General features: G+C 32.2%; 1 protein-coding gene across 7 annotated transcripts in view; it reads left to right on the top strand.

Annotated features, from left to right (window-relative positions):
* LOC129807812 (protein mothers against dpp) overlaps nt 1-23,494 on the top strand; it is a 242,094-nt gene that overhangs the window by 29,077 nt on the left and 189,523 nt on the right. For 2 of the 7 annotated variants that reach the window (XM_055857318.1, XM_055857319.1), the window contains 2 exons: nt 7,494-7,861; nt 12,116-13,315. The exons of 1 other annotated variant lie outside the window; for it this stretch is intronic. In XM_055857318.1, coding sequence (XP_055713293.1) covers nt 7,592-7,861; nt 12,116-13,228 — 1,383 coding nt within the window. In that variant the 5' untranslated portion in view covers nt 7,494-7,591 and the 3' untranslated portion in view covers nt 13,229-13,315. Of the gene's footprint in view, nt 1-943; nt 2,984-7,493; nt 7,862-12,115; nt 13,316-23,494 lie in introns of those variants that run through there. 4 more of the 7 variants (XM_055857315.1, XM_055857317.1, XM_055857316.1 and 1 more) reach the window with 4 other exon arrangements.

Below are 23,494 nucleotides of genomic sequence, written 5' to 3'. Positions count from 1 at the left end.
TTCTTGAAGTGATTTTCCTGCTGTTTTTCACTTTTCTCCGTACAACTTGCACTTCCAAGACGACTAAACCATCGATGGTCGAATGAGACCATCGAATGTGGTGTATGCGAAAGCAATTTGATAAAGCTTGGTACATACAGGGTGTTTTGATACAAATGTCCCCAAATATCAGTTTGATTTGTTTGAAATTTATTTAAAGGCTACCTAAAAGTCGAAAGAAAATGGACATGAAGATTTAAACTATTCAGGATAAAGCGAATTTTAATTTGAAGGATTGTAGATCCGAGTGACTTAACCCGTTGCTACTGTTTGTAAGCTTTTCTTAAATTCTAACACTTAAGGATGGTATTCACCGATCCTATCTACCATGACCGATCGGTAAATACCGTTAGTGCTAGAATGAAAGAAAAGCTTGCGAATAGCAGGGGTGCAATCCGCATCTACGGAACGTATATAAATACAGAAAAGACTTAAAAGATAAAAGAAATCCAATATTTAGCCGAGACACTTATCAGATAATCTTTAAAATTACATAAAGTCGTCTCACAAGTTCTTCACTTGCTTATTAAATCACAAATTATATTGCAAATTGTCATGTTTTAAGAAAAATACTCTCCTAAATCTGCAGAAAAAATAAAACACTTCAAGGCAGTTTAGAACATTTCTTTAGGGTGTGTGTCTTAGCTAAAAGTAAGATTGCGCTAATAATTTTATCACTCTTTATAGATCCATGTATAAGTAACAGTAAGACTAATATTAGTCTAGTGATATCGCATAATAGTTGATTGCTGATAAATAATTCAGCTAGTATAATGTTAACGGTTAATGAATTTTGATACCCTGGGATTCTCTTTAACTATTCACACGAATTAGAGTCACATCGACGATGAATTTGTTTGCTTTCCTTGTAATTCTTACTCAATATTGTAACTGGAAAACTTGCCTATCACTTTGCTGAGATATTAAATAAAAGTAATAATAAAGAAATAAAAGAAAATTATAATAAACGGTGAGTGTCTTGGCTATATTGTGCTATAAATATGCATTTAGTTTTTTTCACGTACTACCTTTTCGATTTTTTTTAATCTCGAGAGAGACGATTTTTGTGTGTTGATGGAGAAATATTAACAAAGTAAATTACGAAAACAATCAAATTCTGTGCGTTCACAAACGGGTTTGTGATCCTCAAATAGTGTCTTGGCTAAAAGATAAATGGTTTTCTATTTGCTTGAAATCTTTGATATTCAAAGAATTTAAGCTGAATTTCGAATTTTCAAATTAAATTTTCGTAATGGGTTTGTAAAAACTTTTGGAAGCTGTTGAAAAATCAGTGCAGAGAGGCACGTATTGACCCTTGAGACACTTTGAAATTCAAACACAAAACACTTCAATCACAACGGGGACGATACGATATAAAAATGTTTTTTATTTGGCTTTCAGAACCGATATTTGTTTTTTTTTTCTTCGGAATATTGCAGCTGTTAGCATTTGGATTGAAGTTGTTTTATTATTACCTATAAGTTCTCTTCCGCAAGAGGGCGTTGTTCACCATCGCAAGTGTCGCTGGCATCTGTTCTCAATTTTAAGTCTTCGAACCCTTCGAACTAGTATTCGAAAAATTTGGCCTATTGAATTCTCCATAATGATTTTTTTTTGCGAGCATTTCCTAACAAATTGTTTTTATTTAAATTAGACCATGACAGGATTTTTTTTTAAAGTAATTTGTTAAATGTGGAAATAAAGAAACTTAGCCAAAAAGCAGTTTAAACATTTTTTAAATTGTTTTAAATTAGTAGGGAATTGAGAAATATCATGGTTCCATCTAAAGAAGATTCACGGAAGATAGAAAGGGATCAATATGCCTATGTTTCACTATCCCGCTGTAGTATAATCTTATTCAAATTTAATCTAGATCTGTGATCATGTGTGATCTGTGATTATGTGATCAAAATCAAAATTTTAACGTCGTTGTACAATCGTGTACTTACGTTTTTTCGCAATTAAACGTAAAATCTTCACTATTTTTTATTTATTAAAAATTAAAAAAAAATCTAACAAAGGCTTAATACTTCCAGGCACACTTTTAGATTAGGTAATGCCCTAGATACACTTACGACTTAAGCCGAAAGACGACTTAACGTAATTATAATCAAAATAATTATCAAGATTACAGTTCCATCAGTTTCTGTGTAATCTGTCTTTCAGCTTAAGCCGATTGATTATAATTACGTTAAGTCGTTTATCGGCTTAAGTCGTAAGTGTGTCTAGAGCATAAATTGCATGAAATCAAAATTCATATTCCTTTCTTTCTCTATTTGCATATAGCTATCCCACTTTTTCACACTATTCTTCTTCTTCTTTTGAACGTCACAACGAATTCAATTTTGAATTCAAAAATTTAGATGGACATATGCAAAACGTTTGAGAAAGAGAGCGATGTAAATTTTGATTTCATGTAATTTTACTGATCTAAAAAGTTTGCTGGACATTTGTATCGTGACACCCGCTAAATTTGTTTGCTGAAGAAGAGAAAAAGACAAGAAGAAATGATATTACGAGAAATCATAAAGAATTTCTTACCTTCTTTCCAATCCGGTCTCTAAATGCGGAAAAGTTGTGGGCAACTCTTTATTGAATTTAAACACTCTCTGATGTACAATTGCATCAAAGTTGAGATTTATTTTCTTTTATCTTCACCGTGTGCTATGTGGTGTTTTATTTCAGTGAGAGAGAGAGAGAGAGACAGGGAGAAGGAGATATATAGAATCACATACAAGTATTTAATTGTATCGTGTGGCAATATATTGTGTGATGTGTAGGAAAAATTGAAGAACAAGTTAAAGAGTTTGAAGTAAAAATTACAAGAGACATTATTAAGAGACTGAAAGACATTTATTGTGGAATAATAAGAAGAAAAAGAAAAGAAAAATAAAATCATCGAAAATGGCCAATAGAAGTGAGAATTGCAATTACTTCACTGAAGGTCACCCCTCTCCTTTATTATAATTTAAAAAAAAAATAATACACTTTCATATTAACTTTTATAACATTTCTTTGCAATTTCTCTTCCTCTTTTTTGCACCTTCTTGTTCTTATTGCTTTTGTACATTAAATGCTTTGCTATTTAATTGATGCATGAGTATGTTGTGTGAGGTATAAAATACCCAAGTGCTTTATCATTTCTCATCTCAAGCTTAAATGCTTTGACATTTTTAATTGAGCGTACGCAGGAAGAGAAGGGGCAGGAGATAGGGAAGCGGCTGTGCAATTTGGCTTGATGTAGCCCACCAATCTTAAAGGTGTATCTAATATATATATATATGATTGGGAGAAAAGGGAACAATTAAAAATAATCTTTTCGCTTTATGTGTTGAGGTGTATTTCTTTTTTTGCACTGATGCCTTGTCTTTAAACTGGTTGAAGAGATAACAGTTCACTAAATCATCGTGCCATGCGTAATTTACAGATTATTTCTTGAACATGCAATTTTGACAGGTTTAAACAAAAAGGTTTAATTACAACATTTTTCGGTAGGGGCGCAAAAGTGAATGAATTGAAAATTGACAGTACCCAATATATTCTCAAATCTCCGTTTTCCGAATGATTGAAGGGATTTCTTTTGAATTGCTTGACTGTTTGACAGCTGTCATTCAGATATCGGAGAGCTGAATTGACATTGGACAAAAGCGCTCATACCGGCTGAAATTGGAACTTTTAATGTTCAATGAGTACTTTTAGTGTGATTTATTTTGGATTGTATCTTTCAATTAAATTTCAAGGTTTTAGAATTTAAAAAAGCTAAAATTCCGATACCAATTTGTTACCAAAAATCCAGAATTCAAGATAAAGTTGTTAAATCAATTTCGGTATGCGCTAATTGGGATTTATCTATCGTTTTGCCCTGGAGAATAAAATAAATCATAAGACGGCGACGGCCGCATAAGAAAATGAGTTGAAATGCATTTAAATCTTAATATTAAAAACAAATTTTAGTTAAAAGAAGAGCCTGGGAGTTTCAGAATTAAGGCTTTAAGTATCATCCGGATAGAGACATTATTTTAGGCCTTATCGGTAATATCTAAATGGTAGGTCTGGATTAGGAACTCGATTTTGTCACGAACATAAATGGATGACATGAAACTGTCAAATATATTTTCTAATTTTATTTCCGGATATTGCACAAACGGTAATAGTTACAAGGGCTGTAATATGTTTTATTTAACCCTTATTAATGAATGAATAAGCTCTAACTCTGAAATCCGTATAACGAAGTTTGAGTTAAAGCGTTTTTCACACCAAGAGGTTTAGCCTAGTTCCCGTTGATTTGAAATTTCTAAACAAGAAGCAATTTCAGTTATTTTACACAATCTTTTTGCATTATTGAAATTTTGCTTATTGAAATCTTACACCAGTTAAAGAATACGGGTAAACCTCAAGGCTAAAGCGCGCACAAACTAGTGATCGATTCAGGGGTGACATGATAACTTTTTTTTCGATAGTATCGACTGTTGACTCTGAAAAGTTTAAATGATATCTGCAGTTTTTGTAACTAAATTAAATATTTTTCAAAGGTCATGTTCTTTTGAAAGTTATTACAATACACGGAGTTCCGGCTTAAGTGGAAACGGATTGAAAGAATTTAATAAGAAGTGCCTACAACTGGGAGTTTATTTATAAAATAATTTTTTTAATTTCTCTAATATGCAAATGTTTTTCACTCGGTAAATTTGATACGCACTTTTTTTATAAACCGCGTTGGCATTGAAAATAGGCCGAAAAATTAGTGCCGAAAATGTTTTGCATACATCACGGGGTTTCCGTAACTTATTCCAAAGACCTATTCTGTGAATATGGAATTTTTCTGTGTCAATCTAGTGAATTCGCGGGCTTTTTTTCGGTCCGGAGATTTTTTTTTTGATATCATACTATCGATTCGATAGTATCGAAAAGTTATCCCCCCCCTGCTAGATTTAACATTGAACATTTCCGTGATGGAAAATTTTCATAGATTGGAGATTCTTATTCAGTCAGGTCGACGTTAGCTTTGCGACTAAAAGCGCGCGAATTGAAAATTAAGAACAGTTGACAGTGCCATCTAGCAACAGTTTTGCCCGGTAGTAGCTCTAGTAGCTCGATTGAAGAGATTTGAAAATGTATTTCTTCCAGTTGGATATAATGTAAAATGTAGTATTATTTTTAGAAATATAAGCTTTTGGAATTATGCTGTGAATTTAAAAAAAAATACCAAAGAGAACCCGGGGCACTCAATGGGTTAAGTGGTAGAGCACTCGCTCTATGATGCAACTGTCCCGGGTTCGAATCCCCCTTAGGTCACCATGAATTTTTCTGGCGTTAAAAATGTTCGAATTGCATCCAGTGAGCTTCACTGCACTTGTTTCCACGGGGCATGGGATTGACAACCCCATCCCTGTATAAGAAAAAATAATAATGGATGTCCCGATCCCGAACTCCCCTTGTGGGAATGCCTAGTTCCTCTATGGAACGTTGTGTCACCATTATTATTATTATTATCAAAGAGAACCCAGTTGGACATGGTTAGCTCGAATATGGGTTCATATTTTTTTGGCAAATGATTTTTGGTAAATCTTTAGGTACTTCAAATTGCACGTCCCTCGCCTAGTGCATAAATGTTTCAATTCTCTTTCGCCAAGGGATATTAGAGAATAAAATCTAAAAAAATTCCATTGGGGTACTTTTACTTAATTTCAATTTCTTAAATTTTTTAAGAAATATTTTGATCTTATTAGAGCTACATTTCCATGAGAATTGTTTTTGCTACAAAACATAAACAAACAAATTAAGTATATAATTCACCGGCATTAATATTTTTTCCTCCGCATGAGGGCGTTGTTTTCTCCCTCAAATGGCGCTGGCAACTGTTCTCAATTTTTTATATTACAAGGTTTTATCCAAAAATACTTATTTTCTCTTCAAAGAAATGTTAGTTTTTGTATAAATATCTGTGTCTTTTGTAAGTAACTTCGAGAATACTCAGCTCGAGAAACTTGGCGGTAAAAGATCAGCCCAAACCATCATACACTGAGGATTTAGAATCAAGGATTAGCGTTTTTTGCGTAAATTTCGTTTAAATCTCCACACTTTGATTGCTGAAAGACTTCTTAAGTGTAATATCGATGGATTTTTCATACAGACAGGAATACTTTGACCTTCCCATTATTCCTATATTAATGAATTTTAAGATTTTGCGACATTGCATACCAGTACTCTCCATGTTTTTTTTTCATTTAATTGACATTTCGAAAAGTACACAAAAACACCCAAAGTGAAGCTTTTTATTTTTAGCACTGGCTCTGATGTCGCCTAATCCTCGTAATTTTACTAGACCTCACAAATTTAGAAGATCACCCTGATCCTCCAAATTTTGGGCTGATCCCTGAGAGTATTGATACCAATCCTCATTTTTCGAGCTGATCCCTAAGCCGATCCCTATGTCTATTTTGGGCTTTAGACATTGCTTTAAGAGCAAGCAGATTCTGAAGTATTTCCAATAGCTTACATTCTAGTTATCTAATCAATCACATCGATATTCAAGTAATATTTAAATTCTTCTTGAGCTATAATTAGGCTTATCGAAAAGCTTCAAAAGACATAATTTGAGACGTTAACGCGTGCGTTCAGTATATACGAAATGGATTTGTTTCTTTGATGAAAGAAAATTATGATTAAGAAAAAAAAATCGTTAGATGTTTAGACTAAATTGATTTCTGATATTTTTTCGCCAGTGTGTGCTTATTTATTTATTTATTTTTTTGGGGGACTGTTATTTAGATAACGCCTTTTTTTGTACTTCACACTTGATATTTTGCTTTTTGCCTTCTTCGAAAGTCGCACTAACCATTGGACCTCTCTCTATCATATAGAATCATTCTCAGACGGAGGAAATAGACGTCATAATACTAATCGATTAATATTTACTTTGTAATTTATTTCTTCTTTTTGTTTATGATAAAGGAGAAATAGTTAAAATCTAACTGCTTTTTCTGGACTTGCTGTAGATAGTGGTTGAGAAGAAGAAGAAAAAAAGAGTTGTTTGTGCTTTTTTTTATTGCATATTGCTGGATTTTTTTTTTAGTGTGGAAGTGTAGATGGTGTTGCTGCAAAATAAATAAAGTTAGTTTAATTTTTTGGGATGTATTGAAGAGGTTAAATGGAGGAAGAGGTGGAATACCTGTGGATGTGGCAAAATGGAAAGGAAAAACAGAATGAAAATTTTGTTGAATCTTTCCATTTTGAGGATTCAAGACATTCCTTCTAAATTTCTTCTCAATACATTTTTGTTGACTTTGTTTATTGTCACCTAACATTCGAATAGGGATTCACAAAATAGGAGAAAATCTCTAAAGAGTTGTTTTTTCTTCTATTTCTTTTTTTCATTTTTTGTCTCTGTCGAACAAATCAACAAATGTGTTTGCTCATCCAACAAAAAAAAAATGCAATCGAAAAAAAAATAGATTTGAATTTCGGTTCGAATCGTTTCCTGTTTAATTCTCAATTTGCACTACCATCACAATTTCGAGGAGAGAGACATCAATTGTACTTGACAGCAACAATGGAGACGGATGATGTTGAGTCGTCAAGCAGTAGTACAATGTCCAGTCTCAATAGTCTGTTCTCCTTCACGAGTCCGGCTGTTAAGAAGTTATTGGGCTGGAAGCAGGGTGATGAGGAGGAGAAGTGGGCCGAGAAGGCGGTGGATAGTTTAGTGAAGAAATTGAAGAAGCGCAAGGGTGCCATAGAAGAGCTAGAGAGGGCTCTATCATGCCCAGGACAACCATCAAAGTGTGTCACAATTCCACGATCATTGGACGGACGATTGCAAGTAAGTCCAAAAAAAAAAAAAAAAAAAACAGATAAATTTGCTTCGATTTGATCTAGAGAGAAATACTCCGAAATTCTTGATAAGAAAAAATCATTCCGAGAATTACAGAATCACGTGAAATCTTCAAAATAACTTAAAAGCATTGAAAATATCAAAATAATGCAACAAATTTTCATTGCTTATCAATTTAATCGACATTAATGGGGATTCGACGTAGAATAAAACTAATTGCGTTCAGTTAGAGAATCTTTGTTTCATATATTTTTTTTATCATATGTCAGTTCTCATTATCAGCGATCATTAATCAACAATGACGGGAAGCATAAACCATTATCAATATCGCTTGAGAAATATAGTTAACCCTTCAATATACCATTTGAATTGAAACATTAAGACGTAGCGGCCTTTAGTTCGATCAACTTAACGTAACAAAGTAATGTAAGGTGGGCAACAAATACAAGATGAAAGGTCAATTGAGTTGTATGGTAGTAAAAAAAAAATAAAGCAATAAATGAAACGTTGGGCGTTAAATGAGAAAATTAATTATAACAAAAAAAGTGCAAGTGCAAATGCAAATGCAATGGGGCTATAAAAAATGCTCACTAATAATTTATTCAGTATCTGAAGTAATTAGAGAAACCATTTACATTGTCGGATTAGATTTAGATCAATCTTAATTTTTATGATTGCAAATGGTACAAGTTAAATACGGTTTGATGGATTGATTTGGATTAAATTTAATCTGTCTCACTTGTCCCAAAAACTTTCGAAGTGTATGGAGGTTATTTATCCGTCGCATTGGATTGAGATTCAATTGCCTCAAAATCGGAATTTAATATTTGTGAGGTTAGAGACGATTGGTATATTATATTATCTCTAAATCGTTTTTTATTGTTTTAATTCTACTAACTCTGTGTAGTCTCAGCTAAATCAAGAAATTAGTGTAAAAAGGGGGATGGCAAAGCGTCCCAAGCTTTGCGAAGTGCTCGAATTTGTGACTTAGGGGAGACTGGGGCACATGTAACCATTTTCGATAGATGCGAATTTGAGGTGATTTTCCAAGGACACCGTAATTTTTTGGAAAATCTTTCTTAGCTAATGTTTTACCCTTGGGTATAGGTAATACATCGAAAGTAATACGGATGCTGGAAAACAATTGAGTTTTCCATAAAAATAAAATTTGTGTCACTGTGCATTTTTCTCTTTTCACAAAATACCTGGGGTAGAAGTAAACACTTTCTGGGGAGGATGTAAACACCTTTTTTCCACCCTTGAAATTAACTTTGCACCACTTTCGATTATTTTAATTACTTAAGAGATATGTAAAAACTGTATATTTTTCAAAAAATCACGACACTTTTTACAAAGAATAATTAAAATAGCAAAAAAACTAAAAGAATGCATATCAAAGACATTTTTCAATGGAGTTTCCCCATATTTTGACATAATGTGACTTTTTATTGAACACAACACCATTAATTTTTTTAGTAATCTATGAATTATAGATATTTCGCATGAAGGTCAATTTCCCGCTCTTTAACCTACTCATTTTGTGAAATTGAAATTGCCTGTTTACATCTACCCCAAATGCTGTTTTCTCACCAATTATTAATTCTTTTGAAATAATGAGAATCTCAATTTCTCTAGCAAATGCATTAATATAATCCTAAAAGATATAGGAAAGAACTGGTATTGCTACATTTCGATTATTTTACAGTTTTTAATTTCCAGGTGGAAATCCAAATGACCAAAATAATCGAAATATCAACATTTTCGGGAAAAATGATTTTTATTTTTAAAATATTAGGATTTTATTGACCAATTCATCTGTGGACATGCATCCCCATGGTATCTATGAATGCTTATGGGTTTTATCCTCTGGAGTCTTAAAATTAATGAAAAAAATCACAGTGTTTACAACTACCCCAGTTTACTACTGCCCCAGTTCCCCCTAGATGTTATACCGTTTACCGGTTCTTAATCGATTTAAACCGATTTGTAATTCACTCGAAAGATCCCAGAAAATGATTTTAAGAGTAATGAAATTGATTTTCAGACGAAAATTACTTATCGGATATGAATCGGTTCATTACTGGTTCATAACTGATTGGAATCGGTTCAGGCTTGTCAAGAAATTTCAAGACCTTTCCAACGAACCCAAACATGACCCCAATTGTTGATAAATACGCTTTCAAGAGCCTTTTTGACATTTGAGCTCGAAAAGCCGTAAAAAAACATATTCGAAAAAAAGAAATCGCACAACGTGTTTTCGAACAATCCCAAGAAAACATGGTTTTGGAGGGGAAGGGCGCTCTGGGGAAAATTTGGGGCATATTAACGATGCTTGGGTTAACTTATGTGTTTGGGGGGGGGCGAAAGTTCCAAGGCGCTGTCTCTTACCGTTTGACCTCTATATCTGGCGACAGCCGGACCGACAAACTGGATATGGAAACATCGTATTTTACATTTCGTATTTTATACATGTTCGTATTGCACATTTCGTATTTTATAATTTCGTATTTCACATTTCGTCCTTCATAAATTTTGTACAAAAATTAAACAGGCGCTACTGATAACTTTCCAAAGCACAGAAAATTTCCCTTAGCCTCAACACCTTAAAAATCTTATACATCTAAATTATTTCACTTTCCTGCAATATTTGAAAACCATCTTATACGGGTTTCAGACCTGAGGCTTAACGAAAATTATGTGAATCCTCTAATTCCTTATTAGGCAAGACTTTTTAGAAAATTCTTGCATAGGGTTGGATATTAAGGGAAAATTATCCATTAGAATTTGAAAAATCAACAAAATTGTTTGTTATTTAGATTTTGTGAGACCTTCGGGAGCTGGCCTAAAACTTCAGTCTGAAGCTGGTATTAGGTTTTAATCTTAGGGCCTTGACAGACCTGAGGATTAGCCGAGAGACGGCTTAGTGTAAATATATTCTAAATAATGGTTAGACTTCATTTCCATCATATTCCATCATATTTACAAAGTTGCCCCGGTTTGCTCAGCTTCGTACAAAATTTTGTCCACCTACGTACGCCTTATTTTGACCGTAAACACTACACTCTGATACAAGAAATTTTACATCACAATTTAGATGGAACATTCATCTACTTGATGTAACTGTTTCAAACAGGTATCATGTGTTCTAATATCACATTTATGCTATTTTGCAATGAAATGCCTTTGTGACACTTGGAAAGCTATTTTATCACTGCATTTAGACAGTCAATTAAATGTGATTGTCAAAGAATTATACCTATTGTATTGATCGGATTTTTTAACCACTTTTTCTAATCAGTTTCACAGAACATTTTTTGAGGGTAACTGGTGTCAAAAATGACAAGCTACAAATTTATAGAGAAACATAAGAAAAATTTAGTCATTGCGAAGCTTAGGATCGTACGATGCATGGGCACTTGGGCACTTTTCCCGTAATGTCCGATTTTACCCTAAGAGTGTCCAAAATTACAAACTGTCCCAAATTATAAGCAATTAACGTACAACTTTTTTTTATATTACCTATATAGCTGTAGAGAACGTATTTTAAAACTGAATGTTGTCAACTGTTATAGGGATGGGTAGTAAAAAAACTATTCTGGTACAGTTCTCAGGAAAATTTGATCTCGTCTACTTGAATTTACCAGGAATTGTTCATTTTAGAAGTCATCTTCCTTAAATTTATTTGGCGTCTACACATTAGTAGATTTTTTTTTAAAAAAATGACTTTTTAAAGAAAATTTCCCCTATCTTTGTAGGCAGAAATGTCAGAATTTTTTACAAAATGCATTTTTTAAAAAGAAACTTCTACTAGTGTGTAGACGCCAGGACAAAATTAAGGACAAAATCGTTGTAGAATCTGCGGATTCTCCACAGACACGTCCATGGAGTCTCTAGGACATGTCCATGATATGTCATGGACTCGTTGGAAAGGTCGTGGATTTTTATGACAAGTTTAAACCGGTTCCAGTTGGTAATGAACCGTTAATTAACGGGTTATGTACTGTTAACTCATATCCGAAAATCAATTGCTTTAAGTTATTTTCGTGTAAACGAAATTAATTAATCGTGTAAACAAACGTTTTAGCTCAGACACAAACCGCTCGTGAAGTTATCAAATTTTTGTGGAACTATTTCTCTCTAGATTGCTAATCAAGTAAAATAATAAAGAGGTAAAATAGAATACATTATATTACTGAGGTCTTTTAGAAAGATTTGGATAAAGTTGATAAAATAATTTTGTAGGTGTCCCATCGCAAAGGATTGCCACATGTTATCTATTGTCGTGTTTGGAGGTGGCCGGATCTCCAGAGTCATCATGAGCTGAAGCCATTGGAAACGTGTCAGTATCCATTTAGTGCAAAACAGAAGGAAGTTTGTATCAATCCGTATCACTATAAAAGGGTGGAAAGTCCAGTGCTGCCACCTGTACTTGTCCCAAGACATTCAGAATTTGCTCCAGGACACTCAATGTTGCCATTTCAGTCAATGGCTGAACCCACAATGCCTCACAATGTGAGTTACTCAAGTACAGGCTTTACGTCTCACATGAGCCCAAATAGTCCATTGTCATCGGTATCGAGTCCGGGTTCGGTCAATTCAAATCCCACCAGTCCGTATGGATCGTTACCGGAGACACCACCACCTGCATATAGCCCACCTGAAGATGCCAATAGCAACAATCCCACTGATGCTGCCATGGATATTCAGATGGGTGAGGTGGCTCCGGTGAGATATCAGGAACCACCATTTTGGGCTAGTATTGCCTACTATGAGCTCAATTGTAGGGTTGGTGAGGTATTTCACTGTCTAGCACCAACAAATCAAACATCCCACTCTATTATTGTTGACGGTTTTACAAATCCGGCCAACAATAGTCAGCGCTTCTGTTTGGGGCAACTCAGCAATGTCAATCGCAATAGTACAATTGAAAATACCCGAAGACACATTGGTAAGGGTGTGCATCTTTGCTATGTTGGGGGTGAAGTCTATGCTGAATGCCTATCGGATTCAGCAATTTTTGTACAAAGTCGCAATTGCAACCACCATCATGGTTTTCATCCGAGTACCGTATGCAAAATCCCACCCGGATGCTCACTCAAGATCTTCAATAATCAGGAATTTGCTCAGCTGCTGTCCCAATCGGTCAATCATGGCTTTGAGGCGGTGTACGAATTGACAAAAATGTGTACGATTCGGATGAGTTTTGTCAAGGGATGGGGGGCTGAGTACCATCGACAAGATGTCACTTCGACGCCATGTTGGATTGAAATACATCTACATGGACCACTTCAGTGGCTCGATAAGGTTCTCACGCAAATGGGCTCACCGCACAATGCCATTAGTTCGGTCTCCTAAATCCACTGATTTATCCCACTTCTGAAATGTAGGACAATTGCAAGTGAAAAAACAAAACAAAACAAAAAAAAAACAACTGCAAACATTTCTCGTATACTTGTTTTTCTCCCAAAACTTCCCCTATATTTGCGTTATTCATTGGAAATTTTATGATTTTTTTTTATTAAAATGATTTATTTTTATCCATTCTCTAGATATGTAAGGAAAACAAAACTATGAAGAACACGTGAAATTACTTGTTTTAAGGTTATGCTAAATTTACAATCCTTTTTTTTTCTTAGTTGATATAATAACTTTTTGGAATATTTAAAAGAGATAGAAGTGAGCTAGAAGTGCAGCTACAAAATGATGGTTAGAGAATGTTTGATAGGAGGACAATGGAAAGTGTAAAATTTTCCATTTTGATTGTGAATGCAAAAAAAGATAATTGAACAATTTTTATTTTGTTTTCAAAAAAATTCTTAGAAGTATCTTTGAAGATTAGAGAGGTTTTTTCTGGTAATTTAATCTCAATTTCTGCGTTTGGAGACTTTTGGTGGTGAAAAGTTAGGTTGAAGTGATTTTATTTGCTGTTTCATTTTGGTATAGGAAATGTCTGAGGACTGTCCACTGGATTGTCCATGTACGATCTCGTAATTTATTGGGCTCTAAGAGGATCGATGAAGTCTTTCAGTTTTTCTTGATTGACAATTTATAAACAATGTCAAGAATATTGGGAATTCCTATAGGTCTCTGTGTATTCCTCCTTTAGACAGTACTTCACTTATCCCTATAAATAAAATACTCGGAAATGTCATTGGAAATTTTATCATAGATGCTAGTAATTTTGCGAAATTTTTCCCTAATCAGAACGTGAAGAATGAAGTGAATATAGGTGTTTGCTGATTGGTAATAATATCAGAAATGTCTGAGGATTATCCACTGGATTGTCCATGGATTATCCGTTGTGAAAATTAATGGATAATTAGAGGATCGATGAATTCTTTCAAACGTTTTTGAAGATTTCAAGATGATGTCAAGAATATTCGGAATTTGTTTTAATTCCAGTCGATTTTCTTATCAATATATTAAAGATGTCTCTCTATTTTTCTTTCTGACATTACTACACTAAACCCTATAGCTAAAATATCCAGAAATTCCATAGGAAGTTTCGTTGTAGATACCGCAAATTTCGTAGAAGTTTCTTCTAACTGGAATAGTAAGGTTCAAAATGAATACATTTACTGACCTTTTTTAAATTGGAAAAGTCTGTGGACTATCCATTGGACTGTCCATTGATCTCTTGTGAAAATTCGCTGAAAATTCAGGATATCAATGAATTTTTACACTCCCTCTTCATGATCAAGAAATGATGTCAAAACTGTTTGGAATTCGTTTGAATTCCAGTTGATTTTCATAACAATATGTTTTGGAGCTCTGAGTATTTTTCTTTCCGACATTACTCATCCCTATAACTAAAAGAAGTGGAAATGTTATTCGAAGTTTAGTTGCAGATGCCTCACGTTTCGGGGAATTTTCCACAAACTGAATTAATAAAAAATCAAGTGAATATACTTCTTGATATGTATTCATTTAGGAAATGTCTGAGGATTCTCCACTGAATTATCCATGGATAATCTCTTGTAAAAATTCGCTGAAATCTCAATCTAAGAAAATCGATGAGTTATTTTAATTTGTCTTGGTGATAGAGAAATCATATGGAATATGGAAAACCTATTATGAAATGTTAGGAGGATTCGTAAGAAAAATCCACGGAATAGTCCATTGTTTTTTCCAACAGTATTTCTATGAAAAATTTAGATGATTTCAATTGAAAATTTGGTGTTTTTTTGCTCCGAAACGCTGTTGTTTTATTTATTAAGAGGTTTACGGCATTACTCGTAATAGAAAAGCTCCCTATAGAAAAGGTCTGCGGCTATCGTTGGCTTAGTGTTCAGGCTTGAAGGAAAAAAAGAAGGAAATCCTTGGAATTGTCTGAATATATTAAATTTATTGCTACAAACAGTTTATTCAATATTTGTAAAAAAAATTACGGGGATGTTTTTTGTCATCCAGGTATTTTAAAAGTGATCCTGGTTTAGACTTCTTCTTTTTAATAAGAAAATTCCTATGAAAATCTGTGGAATTTCGTTGGAGTTATCCTACCTTGTTCTTGGAAAATTATGTAACGCAGAAGAGCAAATATGAAAATTGACAGGCAATTTATGAGTTATTTCAATATGCAAGAAGGATTATTAAGGAAAATTTTCCAACATGGAATTTTTTCTGAATGACATTCCGCTCCGTTTGGTTATAGGGATAGGTAGTAAAGAAATAATTTGGTACAGTCCTCAGGAAAATTTGATCTCGTCTACTTGAGTTTACCAGAAATCGTTCACTTTAGAAGTTTTCTTCCTTAAATTTATTGCTTAGGGACAAAATCGTTGGAGAATCTGTGGATTGTCCACAGACACGTCCATGGAGTCTCTCGGACATGTCCATGGAGAATTTTTTATCGCTACATAACCTATAACATTTTTATCCCTCAAAAGTCTCCAAACAAAAGTAAGAGGGCTAATTTTCTCATTTATTAACGTTTTAATTAATAACATCTCTAAGAAAAAAAATTACTACTATAAACTAATCGTAATAAGAGTAGTATCTTGTTTAAATAATGAATTATAATCATAGTTGGAATATGATTGAAAAAAATATACTCTCAAAAAGAAACCCCTTCGTCTTTTTCCCTCAACCTCCTTCCTTTTTGTGGTACTTTTAAAACTTTTAAAAATGAAAGAGAAAAAAGGAAAAACTCCTATTTAAGTTTAATGAAAGCAAAAATAATGGAACATTAAAATGAAGAAGCGAAATGATAATATATTTGCTGATAATTGTGAAATGAAATAATGCTTACTTGATAGTGGCTTAATAAAACAAAATGCTTTGTTATTTGATTGTGCATAAATTTTTGCTTATATTGTGCAATTTTTCTCTCCCTTTTTACAAGAAAAAAAATCTAATAATTAAAGAAAAACATGAAAGTGAGAGTAATTTGAATGATAAATGAATAAAAAAAATACATTTTTGTTGGTTGATGATTGTGAGAGTGATCTCTATTTAACCTCACAATCGATTTGGTGTGTCTTATATATTATGAATAGAAAAAAAACTTGATAAGGCCTTTGACAAGTGACCGAAAAAATTTTATGTAATACAAAACTTTAATAAAAAAATAAACATTTTCTTAAAGTCGTTTACAAGAAAAAAGTTGCCTGGATTTTAGATTTTCCAGTGCCTTTAAAGAAATTTCCTTTTAAAAAATTTTACGCCGTTGCATTAAAAGAAATATTTAGTCATGAAAAAATTGCAAAAATATTTACAAAACATTTTTGAAAAAAAGAAATATGGAATTTGAATAGAGAAAATTAATAGAACTGATTGTGGAATCTCAATTAGTAATGAATGCCTTAATTGACTGTACTAAAACTTTAACTGAAATACGAAAAAAAAACTGCTTTAAACACTGATTAAATAGGACAATGTTCATTCTAGCAGTTTGATATTAAATGCCAAGAGAATATATTAACTTACATGCTGCTTAAAATATGAATAAGTTTCGGCGATGTAGAAGTTGGTTAATCACCCAGAAATTGCGCGATTCTAGCAGTTTTCTAGCAGTTGTTTTAAAAGAAAATTCTGCTGTGTACAATACAATGCTCCTTTTTCCGAAAAAGTATCTTAAAACTCCATACTCCAAAATTATTTGTTAAAAAATTAATAATCAATGGACAATCTTCATTCTAGCAGTTTGGCGAATGTTAAAAAAGTAATACCTTACAAGCTGTCGCTAATAAAAATCAGTTTTTGGGCCGGAAAGGTGTCAATTAGAGCAAATAATTGACATTTTATAATTGATATTTTAACATTTTCATTCTGAATTTGATTCTTTCTAGCACCTTTGTAGCAATAATTTCAAATGAATGTTATACCACTGAAAATGTGGTAAATTAAAAAACAACCAGTTGCGCAGAAAGAAAAAAAATTCTATAGCAAAATATTTGGTTTACTTCCAATAACGTTGTTTAATGTTTCCACAATTGAATAAATACTTTATTTATTTATTTATTTATTTTCTAACCTCCTAAAGTGTTAAAACTTAAATGTTAATACGAATAAATGCAACGGTAGGAGGAAGTGGGGCACGTTTGAATTGGGGTAGTTTTGAAATTGGGCTTTTGCTCCAGTTTTAAAATGGAATTGTGTCTTAATCTGATGTAATTTAGCTTCGCAATTCGTTTGAGAAGCTTAATTATATCGTGAAAAGGTCCAGTTTTATTGAAAAAAAGGAGAAAAAGGCTCAATTTTAAAGCTGCTCCACTCTCCCTATTTAAAACTGCTAGAATTAAAGTTATCTTCAATTAAAATTTATTAGACATACTCTATCAAAATGCTAGAATTTTTCAAAGTTCTAGGTTATCATTTGCATTTGGCAATCCTCTATTTTTCTTCGTACATTTTATTTTTACACTTATGTCAAATTTCTGCTAGAATTATTATTGTGGAAAACAACTAAATCATAAAATTCGTGTAAAAATCGAAGAAATTCAAGGTAATTATTTTATCAGCTACAACAGACAACCCTAAATCTAGCATTTTACATTTGATTTCTTCATGAAAACAGAGCAAATAAGTAATATTTTTGGCCTAACAATTGAGATGGTTGTTGAATTAGGTATTCATGATGGCTATCAAGCTATCAAAAATTTGCTCAAACTGCTAGAATTAAGATTTTTGACAAAATTACTAGAAATCCGTGTAACTTGATCTTTTCAACTCGAATTCTAGCAGTTTCAATATTTGTTTTCTTTTTCCTTGAGTAGCAAGTGTAATAAATAAGTCCGATTCTAGCAGTTTGGTATTTGAAGCTTTTCGAGAATGTAGTACAAAACATTACCGTAAATGCGGATGACTTTTCCATCCTCCTGCTCGTAAGCTTTGCTTTAATTCTGATGTTTAAGAAGGGTCCACACCTATCAGATATGGTGGATCAGATCGGTAAAGGTTATCCTTAAGTTCTAGAAGTAAAGAAAAGTTTACGAACAGGAGGGTGGCAAAGTTACTCTCAGGAGACCCGCACTTACGGTATGTATTATCTTCGCTGTAGACATTTACTGCCAAACTGCTATGATATAGTACCATTTTGATGATTATGTCACATTTAGGATTAACACTGAGATTAATACTTCCTGAACTGCGAGAACGGCAAAAAGAGCAATTGTTTTATACTGCCTCTCGTTCGCATTTGCCCACTACGTACAAAGTTTGCAGCAATACAATAGCTCGAAAACTGACCGAATCACAGTTGTCACGCATGGAAAATTGCTCGAATACTGTAATGCGATTCAGAAAACAATTAATACGAACAGTAATATCTTACTGATCGTGTTACTCCATTAGAGTGTACTCTTTCTAACACACGTATTGTTTCATTTGAAATTTTGCATACTATACGCCTCTCTTTCCGTCTTTTCTTACTCTTAGTGTTAATCTTATATGTGACACCACGGTGATGACTTATGATAAAATTGCTAGAATGTCAAATGCTATAATTCTTTAGAAAGTTTGTTAATAAGTTTCTTTCGTGGGATTAGCTGAAACTAATTATTATCTCTTTTCATGCTGTTGATAAACTGTTAGAAATTCGATCGTTAGCATTGCTAGAAAAAGATAATTCTAGCAGTTTTCATATTTTCTTCTTGATTGAATAACAAATGCATTAAACAAGCTTGGTTCTAGTGGTTTAGTTGTCTTTTTCGTGAGAAAAGCACTTCATATTCTTTCCTGTTGGCAGTGGTTGCCAAACTGCAATAATCTTATACCATTTTTGATATTAAACAAAATGTTAAAATATCAAAAATAATGAATCAACCTGATTTTTTTAGGAGTTGTGACAAAGTTTTATTTCGTAGAATTAGATGGAACAATATATTTTATCTGTTGTCATAACAAGTTAATTAACTGCTAGAATTTCGGTTGCTATCAATGCAATAAACAATATTTCTAGCAGTTGGTATTTGTGTTCTCAGTAAAATATAAAATTGAAAATTTAATGTTTCTGAAAGTATGTCAAACTGCTAGAATTGGGGTTGCCTAGTGGAACTGTTATACATTATTGCAGTTTTCAGTTTCATGCGCTTCTACTGTGGATTAATAAATTTTATTCTAACATGAGATACTACATTCTTTCGTAAATTTTTCGATTGTTTAGAAATACGGAAGTTTCTCTATGTAAAGGAAAATGATGATATAAAAGTTTTTTGAAAGAAGTAAAGTTTCTTATCTATGAATTTTTGTGCAATTGTAATGTTACTACAGTTTTTTAAATGTGAAATGAATAGAGTTAATTGCAATATTGACAAGATATACAAGAAAAAAAAGAAAGATTTCAAGTGCTATTAATAGTCTCATTGTGCTTTTTGAATTAAAAACAAAATAAATAAAGGGTAGAAAATATAATTGATTAAATGTTTTTAATTTTCTATTTCTTGACAAGAGTTAATTTCTTCTTTTTTTAATATTAATTTTTTTAAATATATATTTACACGGAATTCAATTTTTGTTTAAAGTGCCTGTGATTGTGATTTATTTTTTTTTGTCTTTCTCTATTGGCTATTTTTGTAATTAGAATTTAAAGAAAATGGATATAACTGAGATGTAATTGGATGTGTTTTTCTTATACAAATGACGACAATGTTGACAATTGGATGGGGTGTTTTTTTCTTTGGTTGAAAAGAACAAAAAAAAGAGATAGTAGATGGAAATATACAAACTTAGCCGTAAAATTTTTGCCTAAAATGAAACAACATTTTTGCCTTTATTATACTTAAATGAAGTGAAGAGATATGAGTCTACAAAAGAAATTTAAAAATTTACATTGACGTTATTTTGAGACCGACACAATTTTACTTAAATCTAGTGGAAAGAAATATTTAAAAAAAAATGAAAAGACATTACAAATTAAAGAAAAAGAAAATGAAACAAGAGATAATAAGAAAAAAAACATGATTAAGATGATGCTGTAAATTCTGCTTCATTCAAAATTCTCAAGACTTTTTTTTTGGTATCGTAATTTTGTCCTGATAAAATATGTAATCATAATTGAGATATAAAAGGAAAACATTTCAAAATGAATACAATAATTAAAATAAATACAATAGAGGTATAATTAAAAGATAGAGTCAAAAAAAGAAATCTATACAAAATATTTTAAATGTGACGTGTTGTAAAAGTGAAAATGGTAATAAAGAACAAGAAAAAAAAGATTTAAAAATAAAAAGAACATTTTTAGATGATACCAAACTCATTAGATTTCGAGGAGGAAGAAAAGAAGACAGAGAGATAAAATGAAAGTAAAGTTTATAATTTTCTGAGATACTTTATGGCCATATTGTGAAATTGTTCAACGGACGAAAATTGTAATAATTAAATGTATTGTATAATGATAAGGAAGAAAAAAATTATAAAAAAAAATTGTCGTTTAATTTGAATCATAAATAAAGAAAAAAAACTATTTGTGAGAATATGAAATAAAGTACACCTATATTGTAGAAAAAAAAATGTGCGTATGAGATTATGTGGATGGTCGAAGCAACTTCCTCATTGTACACCTCATTAATTGGTGGTGAACCTGATATTTGGACGAGGTGCTAAAAAGTGTTAAGGTAATCGTTAGCCAACTTCCCTGGAAACACACAAATCCGCGCTTCGACGAACAGAAATTATTGCAACTGATTGTGTTCCAATTGGATTGCACAACAACTTCTGCTCGTGGAACAGAGATTTTGCCCAAAGGGCGGTGTTGGATGATAAATAATTCGTGTTTTCATGGGATTTATTGGATTTTTACACAAAATTCATGGATGTTATCAAGTTGGAAATCTCCATGCTTAAAACTTTTCGAAAGTTTCTTTTTAAATAATGGTTGGTAAACCAGAACGAATAACGAGGATTTGTTCCTTATTCCTTTATCTCTCTCTGGAATTTTGAAAAAATTAGAACATCACTGAGAGAAATCCGAAAAAGTTAAAATAACATTCCGGAAATGTTAATTTTACCCTGCATTATTGATTCGAAAACGGTGTAAATATTACCCTTTTTAGGTGTATTATGGGTTAAAGTTACCCTTCTTTCATGTTGATTTTACCCTTAAAAGGTGTAAAATTAACATTAAAAAATGTTGATATATTTTTACACCCAAAAAGTGTTAAAGTTATCACGAAAAAAGTTAATCGCAGCCTCTTTTTTTTCTCAGTGATGAAATGGGTTAAGTGATATAGTGCTCGCTATCTGAATCAAGTGTCCCGGGTTCGAATCCCTTGCCAGTTCTGTTTGTGGTATAAAATGCATACGAAACGCAATTTAGTGAGTTTTAGTGTAAGATAGGGTAATTTGGAATCATGTCTAATTTGGAACATTGAGATTGGCTAAGTTTTAGATGGCAAAAGGAAAAACAGCGAAGAATTGCTCTCAAATGTCTTGTACTTCTTCGTGGCTTACTTTTTCTCTTTGATCATCTGAAACATTGAGAAAATCTCAAAGTTCCAAAATATACATGATTCCAAATTACCCCATCTTATCCTATTTTGAAGGAAAATAACAAGTAATATTATTTGGCAAATTTAAGTAACTTTAATTTTGTGAAATAATTTTCTAAAACACAAAACTTTCCCTTCCCCTCCAGCAAGTTGGGGAGCAATTGTGACACTTTTACAAATTCAAAATCTTGGCCTTTTTGGGGCTTTCGTGTACACATTGAGAGAAGGTCTTTAAATAAATGAGTGTGGAAATAAGTGTTGAAACAACACCGCCATGAGTGTTGGTACAAGTACAAGTAAACTCTCCAAAAGTTCAAAATTATTTAATTTGGATTAAAAATGGATGTATGGTGATTTTTTTAACAGAAGAAATATTGTACAAAATCTAATTTTAAGAATTTCCAATAGATTTTTGGGAGAGTTCTGGAGAAACTTTTGCTTTTGCTCTTTTTTTCTCTAAAAAAAAAAGCTGACATTAGGGGCATGTAGGCATGGTTCGCACAGAGTGAACCTTCAAACGATGCGAACTTTCTCTTTGTTTGCAAAGAGCTGACTTACCATTTCTCCTCTCGTTTCATAAGCTTAATAATTATCTATCTTATGGTTAAGAAATGACGAACTAGCTTTTTGCAAATAAAGAGGAAATTTGCGTTGTTTGAAGGTTCACTCTGTGTGAACCATGCCAACATTCCCCTATTCGTCTTAATCTTCTAAGAAGAAAAGAAATTTTAGGGAATCTCTTAAGCTTTCTATATTTGCCCAAAATAAGCAAAATCGGTTTTGTATTGAATTTTTGGTCAATTTCTGAATGAGACTTTCCAAAAAAGTGTTTTTGATTCCAAAAGAACATATTTTCTACAATTTCTGATTAATATCTCGGAATTTTCTTCAAGAAAAAGTTTAATTGGTGTCCCTAGCAAGCTTTTCAGCTTTCGAAATACAGCAGGTTTATCAAGACTTAAATTAGATTTTTAAACATATAAAAGAACCTGTATTTGTTTATATGAATTTTGAGAACTTCCACCAAAGAAAAGCCGATTTGAAAAATATTTTTGAGAAAAAATTCTCATAAAAATTATTTGATACTAAATTTTAAACATAAAAAGCTCTTTAGAATACTTTTACTGGAAGTTTCGTAAAAAAAATTACACTAATTTTGATCCCTTTTTCCTTAAACAAAAAAAAAAAAAAAAAAACAAAGCTAATATTCATTTTTTGAAAAACCATTAAAAAATTTATCAACTATTCAAACCACTAAAAATCATCAAAATCGGTTTGAAGTAGAATTTATGTCGATTTTTCAAGAAAAGTCTTGTTATTTGTATTCGAAAAACATTTATTTGGAATAATTGTCCAATTTGGCCGTCCTCTTACTAAACTCCTAACTTCTTGAATAATTTGTTGTTAAAAGTTGCCTCTGTAAGTTAATTTTTGGCAACTTGATCTTATTTCGTAATAAAAACATATTTCCAAAAAATTAGGAAATTAATCTATTAATTACCTAAATACTATGTAGAGAATGTTTTGTCAAATTAACAAGAAAAGTTTGTCAAAAGGATGTTTTACCATATAAAATATGAAACAGTTTTGCCAAAGCTGTGGCCAACTTGATTTTGTTTGTCAAAAAGATGTTTTTCCATATAAAATGTGATAAAAAGTTTTGTCAAATTGGTAAACAATATCCTTTTGACAC

The sequence above is a fragment of the Phlebotomus papatasi genome, chromosome 3, assembly GCF_024763615.1.
Source record: "Phlebotomus papatasi isolate M1 chromosome 3, Ppap_2.1, whole genome shotgun sequence".
NCBI classification, from domain to species: domain Eukaryota; kingdom Metazoa; phylum Arthropoda; class Insecta; order Diptera; family Psychodidae; genus Phlebotomus; species Phlebotomus papatasi.
This window is presented reverse-complemented; position numbering and strand designations above follow the sequence as displayed.